General features: G+C 28.7%; 1 protein-coding gene across 1 annotated transcript; it reads left to right on the top strand.

Annotated features, from left to right (window-relative positions):
* Positions 1-6,085: 6,085 nt before the first annotated feature.
* On the top strand, positions 6,086-8,746 carry LOC123905080 (uncharacterized protein At5g01610). The gene is made up of 3 exons (XM_045954712.1): positions 6,086-6,369; positions 7,651-7,705; positions 8,135-8,746. Exons 1-3 carry the CDS (start codon positions 6,262-6,264, stop codon positions 8,512-8,514), a joined length of 543 nt encoding a protein of 180 aa, XP_045810668.1. The 5' UTR covers positions 6,086-6,261; the 3' UTR covers positions 8,515-8,746.
* Positions 8,747-8,845: the final 99 nt, after the last annotated feature.

Below are 8,845 nucleotides of genomic sequence, written 5' to 3'. Positions count from 1 at the left end.
CAAATTATAGATCAAACTTATATTCTCTTAAATGATAATTTAACTTTGAACTTTATCTAAAATTAAGAATTTTATTTTAATTTAGAAATTTTAATGTCATCAATATTAAATAAAAGAAAATATAAAAAATTATTAATATTTTATTAATTTAAGTTAAAAAATCAATTTCAAATATTAGATAATTCACACTTAATTGATTTTCCCTTATTCTTCAGAATTAAATGTGACTATAGTCATGCATTTGAATAACAAATAACACCAACAACTATATACCTATCAATATATATATATATATATATATATATATATATATATATATATATATATATATATATATATATATATATATATATATATATATATATATATATATATATATAATTTCTCTCTATCTCTCGCTAACACACAAACACACACACACACACACACACACACACATATTTTTCATGTATTAAATATGATTCTTTGAGTCATACATATATGTTACGTGAGAATGAATATTATATATGATTAAAATAAAAAATGATTGCACATTTTAATACCTTTTTTTTTTTATTTGTATGAATTCCTATTGTATTTATTAAATAACTTATTATATTTAAATCATCACATAAGATTTTATAATATTCTATTTTATCAAACTATAATTAATTATTTGTTTCATCTCAGATGTTTTCATCTATTCTTTTTTATTTTGTTATTTTTCTTTCTTTATTCTTTTCGCATGAGCATAAAAAAAATGTTATTTCTCCTGCTATTAATGTATCTCCTATATTCCTGTGTTCCTTATTATAAACAAAAAATCATTCACTTATCATTGAATAATTGATATACTTGAATTTATAATATAGATCAAATACTCTCTTATTCAATATAAGTATAAAATATATATGTATTAAATTTTTTGTTATAAAAAGGAACGGAGGAAATATAATATTATAAAAAATATAAGTATTTCTTTAAAAAATTGAGAAGGAAGAAATAATTATTAATTAAGATGAGACTGATGGTTATTTTATAACTGTCTTTGAAGAATTTGATCTTTGTAATGTACCAAAAAAATAATATTTGATCTTTGTCTCGTTAAGATAACAAGGTCAAATTCTTATCGTTGAGTTACAACAAGTAATTCTTTAACTAACTTATGATGAAGTGAAGTATCGATATTTTTTTAAGATAAAGAAGTTAATTACTCCATTCTCGAAATAAGTTGTTTATCTTTGATTGAATGAATGAAATTAAGATTTTTCTTCAATGGAGTAGTTTCTTTATCTTCCAAACTTAGTGATATGACCTAGATGGTTCCCTTAAGATCATTGGATCATCTAACAAGTGATATATATATATATATATATATATATATATATATATATATATATATATATATATATATATATATATATATATATATATATATATATATATATAAACAAAAAAATTAGAGGAAAATTGAAGAGTAGCGCATTTTCTCTTCCAAAGTATTTTGCTAATATCATTTAAGTTTTTCTTCATATTCATGTTTGATAACACAATATTATCATCAAAACAAAATTCCATTTTACTTCCTTGTTGATGTTGTTGTCTCCCTTATCTTGTCCCAGAAGTGAGTCTTGACTAAAATGTGTAGGTGGTTCATACGATTCATTGAATACAATATACCCTCCATTATCAACTTGAGTAGCATTAATATGTTCCTGGTCCTATCTCTTATCTGTCTCTTATTTATTTGAGTTGTATCAACAGGGTGGTTGTGAATAGATCCTGGCAAACGAGTTCTATTTGATTCATTGAAGGTAGCATAGTGATAATCTTCCTTGTCGGCATTCATTTGAGTAACCGGAACAACATTTTGATTAGGAATGTTAATATCTTCTTGCGGCTTGTTATGCAAATCGTTTTGTTAGATAATAGCCATTAAATACCCTATGTCGAGCAAATTAGGATCATAACTATCTAGCAAAGTGGTTCGATTAAGAGATGCTTGTCTCGAATGTTCGTGTAAAGTATCATCATGATTAAACTTATTTGGCAATATGATTTGAGTTAAAATTGTGCGTTTTTTTTTGTAGTATTAATGATATGTAAATCCATTAGACTATATTATGAGATCGAATCAAGAATTTTCAATCTTTTTTTTTTGGGGGGAGTACATAGTATTTTTTGCCAATTAATATAAAATTTTTCCATTAAATAAAAATGTAAATTAAAGTAATGACGATTTTTCTTCATATTAAATTGAATTAGACTGAAGGAGACGAGTACTATAATTTATCAACATAGTAGTATACTCTCTCCGATCTTATTTATAAGTCAAATTATGTTATTTATAGTATTACATTAAATTTACATTGGAACTATGTAATCATCTTAAAAAGTAGAATAATTAATAAGGGGTATTTTTTAAAAAATAATATTAAATAAAGTTAAATTTGGTTACTTTAGTTTATATTTGATGTTAAAATTTTTTATTGACTTTTGTTTATAAATAAGGTAGAAGAAAGTAACTAAGTGTAATTGAGTTATGTGCCCAAACAAAAGGCAAGCAATTCCTGAAATTGCTGGAAACTATAAAAATAGGGTATGATCCAAGGCATCTTGTCTCAATTTTCTTCTCCACAATTGGAAGCTTCGATCAGAATGTAAAGAGAATCATGTATGATGGTGCCATGATAGTGTATTGTCTTTTTTGAGCTGGAAAATGGAATTTTATGACCCCACCATGTGTATGTGTATGTCACTATATTAGCACATGATTATAAAAAAATGTTTCAATTTTAGCTTTGATCTTCTTCTTCCTATAATCTATGTTGCCTAGGTGTCGGTACATCACCCGTGGTAAAAGAAGCTGAGGTGTGGTAGTTAAGCTATTTAAGTGACTTGTTACATTAATGTTAATTCAGTTAAAATTAACCTTTTATAAAATGGGATAAAATTAAGAAATATAAGTGTTCAAAATTAACCTTTGATGATTTGTTCAAAATGAAAGACAAATGTCGTGTCCGGTACTTAGTATGGTTGACAACCACTTGGAATATTTGGAATATTCGCAATAAAGTAATTTTTAAGGGCAATATTCCGGATGTTTCGTCGTTATTGGAGACAATCAAACTTCATTCTTGGTTGTGGTTCACTAGTCGGTATGGGCGTAGGACTTGTACTCCTTTTCCTTTTTGGTGTTTAAATCCTATGTCTTGTATTATGAGCACTTAGTTTAATGCTCTTTGTTGTAAGGGTTTGAGTACCCCTTTGTACTCCCTTATAATAAATTTTTGATTATAAAAAAAAAAAAAAAAAAGAAATATAAGTGTTATTTTAAAATTTATGAGGTCAAAATCGTAACTTTGTGAAACTTAAGTGACCAAAAGTGCAATCTAATCTATATATTGTTACGGCGTAACAAGTTCGCTCCTTAGGAACAGTAATGCAACCAATCAACACATCACATGAAGTGGATTAAACCAAGTTTAGAATGCTATAAATGTAATATAGTGGAAATTTGTATTTGTACAAGGGACAATCAAAGAAGATTTGTGATTGCAGAAACTAAGTGGATAAAGCCTGTTATGGAGGTGGAGGTAGGTGAAACCATCATACTTCCCTCTGGTCATAATTATAAGAGAATTTTTATTTTTTAGGTATATTGAAATGCTAATGTATCTAAACTATAATATAGTCAAAATAAATTAGTTTTCCAATAAACCTAAAAAGTGAAAGTTCTTTGTAATTAGGACCGGAGGGAGTATTGTTAAATGCACTCAAGTGGTTGCACGAGTTGCAGATACATAATATGAATTTTGGGATTGTAAAATGGTGGTAGATAATCTCTATAGCAATAAAAGTTATGCTTCTGACTTTGATGCTATTATTAGAAAATGTAAAAATATTCTAACCACCATTCTTGTGAATTCTCATATTAAGTTTGTTAGGAGACAAACAAATCAAATTACTCGTAATTTTGTCATAGTGGCTCCATATTTTTAACTAGTGTTCATATATTTATCGATATCCTAACACATATTTATTCTATTATTAAGAATGAAATGATATAAGTCTTTTTTGCTGTAAAAAAAAATATTATAACAATTTTATTACAAATATTTCTCTTATTGAACAAGTAATAGTGAAAGTCGTCTTGATCAAAATTCAACTTTTATTGTTAACAAAACTTATATTTTTATTTATTTTCACAAAAAAAAATGGATCAGTCTTCCAACTCATTCGCCATTTTTGGAATATCGGGGTTTTATAGGACATGATAGAGTGACAATTTGAAATTGATCACTTAAATTGGTTTGTTATGTTCTCTGCCTCATTGTAGATGAGTTAAAGAGTTATTCTTATGTGGTCATGAGACCAAGAAATTAAATTTGATCACATACTCAAACACAATAAATAATTTAATCATTTAAAAAATTATATATTATTTTATTATTACTTTTTCTACATTTATTTTTCTTGTGTGTGACCAAGAATGTGGTCCAAATTTTTGGGTCCATGGAAGAATATCAAGCATATGATGAATGAACCAATCCATTTTATCATCCCTAACTATGACATCATCAAAGTCAAGTAGGACTACATAGAGGGCAAAATTTTCTCTCAATTTTTTAAAATTCAAGAAATTTTCTCTCAATTTTTTTATTACTATTTCATTGTAATAATAAAATTCAAGAAATTTGATTTAACTAAGAAGATTTCCACCATACTGTATAATTCAAGAATTAAAAAAGTCAAAAATATTTTAAAATTCTGTCTAAACAGAAAATTTTAAAAAAATGAAAATATGTAAAAAAAAATTTATAAGAACTGAAACCAAAATTCAAAACAAAAAACATGTTTAAGTTTAACCCAAAATTAATCAAACAAGTTTAAATTCAAAACAAAAATTAATCAAACAAATATTGATTAGGGTTGTTCTAATCCGATGTATTCTCGTTTGAGACTTTGAGTTGTAGCTGAGTTTGGTCGGTCTCCTATCTTTTACTTTTATGTAATATTTTTTATTTTTATTTAATTTATTTCCTTTTGTCTAAAAAAAAAAATCAAACATGTTCACAAATTTTTTTCCAAAACTCAAAAGTAGGGGTGCTCAAATCCAAACCAATCCAAATAAAAACCGCAAGCCGATCCAAAAAAACCGAAAACCGCAAAAAACCGAATATTTTTGGATGTGTTTGGATGTCCTTTTGTGAAAACCGCTGGATCGGATTTCGGATCAATTTTCAAAACCGAACTAAACCACATACATATATTTTAATATTTATTTATCTTTTTATTAGTATGAATAAATATTGCATTAACCTATTTTTTGTTCATTTTAAATTTTGTTAATACTATTTGTTAGTTTAATTTAATTAATTTTTCACCTTTTGATATGTTTCAAATATAATTGACAATTTTTATAAAAAAAATATATAATTGACAATTGTCATTCCAAAATATTAACTTTTAATATATTATATGTTATTTCTTACATCAAACTAAATATTTATTTTGTCAAAAAAAATCAAACTATTATTTTATAGTATTTTTTATAATATTAATATTTAATAAAAAAAATTTACATCTTATAATTTGGATGTCCAAAAACCGATCCAAATTAAATCGCATAAAATTGGATCGGATCGGATTGTATTTTTTTATTTGTCATCAAAAACCGAACCGAACCGCAAATAAATTTATTTTTGGATCGGATGAGTTTTTGCCTCAAAACCGATCCAAACCGAACCGCGAGCATCCCTACTCAAAAGAGAACAAACTCATGTGTTCATTCATCCGAAGAATAATGCTAGCAACACACTCTTTAACAAACACACTCCAATACACTCTCTTTTATTGGTTAAAATTCACATGGGTCCCATAAAAAAATATGAATCCATATAACTTTGATGGGACCTATATAAATTTTAACTAATAGAAGAGAGTGTGTTAGAGTGTCTTTGTTAAAGACATGTTACTAGCACTCCTCAAATAAAAATAAAAAAAAAGTAAAGTTAAAAATAAAAAATAAAAAAGTGAGTGTGCTTTGTTCGAGAAAAAGTAGTACTAGTAGTAAATGCGAGTGAAACGCCGCATGTAGTAGTACAGCATCAGCTTACTTTGTCTTTTTGTTGTTGCCAGCTAGCTACCCACACATTTCGTGGATGCAAAGTTGAAATCTTTTTTGCTTTTCTTGTGTTGTGTTCTCATCTTCCTTCATTTACTTCATCTGGGTCAGTGAGATTCTTTCATTGCAATTGCAATTTGCAACAACAACCCAAAATGGAGAAAGCTCTTACTAAAGTAACAAGCTTGAAGGTTGGACTTGGAGATTCATGGATTACTAAGAAAGCCAAACAAGAGTTTTCTAACATCTCTCAAGACATCAATGTTAGTAACTTTTTTTTGTTTTATGCTTTCTCTTTTTCTTTGCATTGCATTTTCTTCATTTCTTTTTTCAATGTGACTTATGTAGGTTGTTACTACTTAATTTAACCCTTTTCATGGGTAGTTTCCAATTGGATTTTGAGAGATCTAGTAAGGATTTTTTTTTTTTTTTTTATTGTTTGAAACAACGTTGGATTGTGTTGGTTGCTTGCATGCTTTTTCTGATGAATACGAGATTTGTTGTATGTTTAATTCCACTTTTGGAGGAACCAAATTGATTGGAATGAATGACATGTTTGGATGTTCTTGGATAAAATTGATTTTGACATCAGAATTGATTCTAACTTAACTAGAATTTTGAGCTTTTGACCAATGTATTAAAAACCGGACCGGTTGATTGAATCATGAACCCAAATTTGTAGCCTTAAATCATGAACCCCATTTTACATTTAACTCAATTTATGTCACCACACACACTAAGCTTTTTTTTAGTGGTTATCATGGAATGATTTGTTTTGGTTGTGAAATTGGGTGTCTTGCCTTTTTATTTTTCAAAAAGAAGTATCTTTGCATATTTATGTTTCTTTATATCTTAAGAGAAGGAAAAGGGACCTGAAAAATTGAATCTTTCATATAATGAATGAGATTATATGGTTTGCTTTTGTGAAATTGGAGGAACAAACATAGTTTAGGTGTATGTTTGAAAAGTCAGCTTTTCATGGTACGGCCATAGGTTCGGCAATTCCTTGCTTCTATAATTCCACAGTGAAAACAAATTGGGATGTGTGGAAGGACAAGTAGACGTGCATCCAAACATTCTTTAATCATTGTAGATAACTTGTTGGTCCGGGAAATTGACATCATTCATTTAGGAGTTTTACTGCATAAATTCTCAAAGACAGGTTACAAGGGAATTAGGTCCCGTGCAGTTTGAAAACAAACAAACTGCAGGACATGCAGTTCATATCCGATCATGTGATTAATTGTTTAAAAGATTTGATTTTCCATATAGTTATTTTAAACGGCCAAGATCCTCTACATGTCATATGTAGCTTTGTGATTAATTCGCGTGTATTTTGTATGATATGCAATTTTAAGAGAACTTTGTTTAGAGTTCGAAATTCTTATACTCATCTTGTTCATCAGCTTCATATCGGTAATATTTTATGATTACCAAATCATAAAGCTTGAAGAATTTCCAAGTATAAAAACCATATTCGTTTCAACGGTCCGGTTTGGTGCCACTACCTTGTTTTTGCTTATTTAAGGCTTTTTGTTTTGCAGACTTTCTCAAGTACCGTTGAAGAGAAAGCCAAATGGATTTTCAACAAACTCAAAGGTATGGATGCGTTTTGACTCTAAATGTTCCTGCAAATTTATGCATTCATCCGATTGATTAACTCAGTTTAAATGTTTGACTTTGCTTGGATTATTAGCTCACAAGTTATTTCAATAGACTTCTAAACATCATCATGCTAAACTAGGAGAAAAATGCATCAATTTTACTTTGAATCAATCGTTTTTCTCATCTAGTTATCATGTTCATTGCATTTTAGCCAACTCGCCATAATAAGTTTTTCATTTGTCACCTACCTCCTTCACAAATCACACTTAACCTATGTAACACCGACACTTCAAATTGAAAGTGTGTCCGGTATTCAACATGTGTTAGTGTCAGCCACTGTTTTTTGTATGCTGAGATCATGATTCTAGTGTCAGCCACTCATAAAGTTGTTGACACATCTGTATTCTCAATGTTTTCCAACAGGCAAGCCACAGAAAAGCTTACCGGATCTCCTCCGAGAGTACAACTTACCGGCAGGGCTATTTCCACAAAACATAATCTGTTATGAGTTTGACGAAATCAAGGGTAAGCTGATTGTCTACTTGCCATCTGCATGCGAGGTAAGTTTCAAGGATTCCTCAGTACTGCGATACTCAACTCGAGTCAAAGGGGTTCTTACAAGGGGGAAGCTTTCAGCAATAGACGGAATGAAAACCAAAGTTCTCGTATGGGTTAAGGTGACAAGTGTGACAGTTGAAGGTTACAAATCTGATAAGATTTGGGTTACTGCTGGTGTAAAGAAGTCGAGACCAAAGGATGCTTACGATACACCTCACGATGCTCTTAGAGTATCGGAATTCTGAGTTTGCACAATCGGTTATCGGTGTTGTTTCTGTTAGTATGGTAATAGTTAGTCTAATTTATTGGAAATGTTTACACAGAATGTGTGGGGGTTAGGATCATCTTCTCTTTATTATATATTATATTGGATTGGATGTATTGTTGTTATGGTCATTCATTGTCACATTGAATGGAAGTTATTTTGGTGAGTTCGTATGAGAGCTCTAATTATGCAATACAAATTGAGGTTGTGCATATTAAGTTCCCTTTATTTTCTAATAACATTTTTCATTTTCTAAATCTTGTGATAATTTTAAATTGCTACAAATGAGATGTAGTTAACTGTATGATGTA

This window comes from Trifolium pratense, linkage group LG2 (genome assembly GCF_020283565.1).
Source record: "Trifolium pratense cultivar HEN17-A07 linkage group LG2, ARS_RC_1.1, whole genome shotgun sequence".
NCBI classification, from domain to species: Eukaryota; Viridiplantae; Streptophyta; class Magnoliopsida; order Fabales; family Fabaceae; genus Trifolium; species Trifolium pratense.
This window is presented reverse-complemented; position numbering and strand designations above follow the sequence as displayed.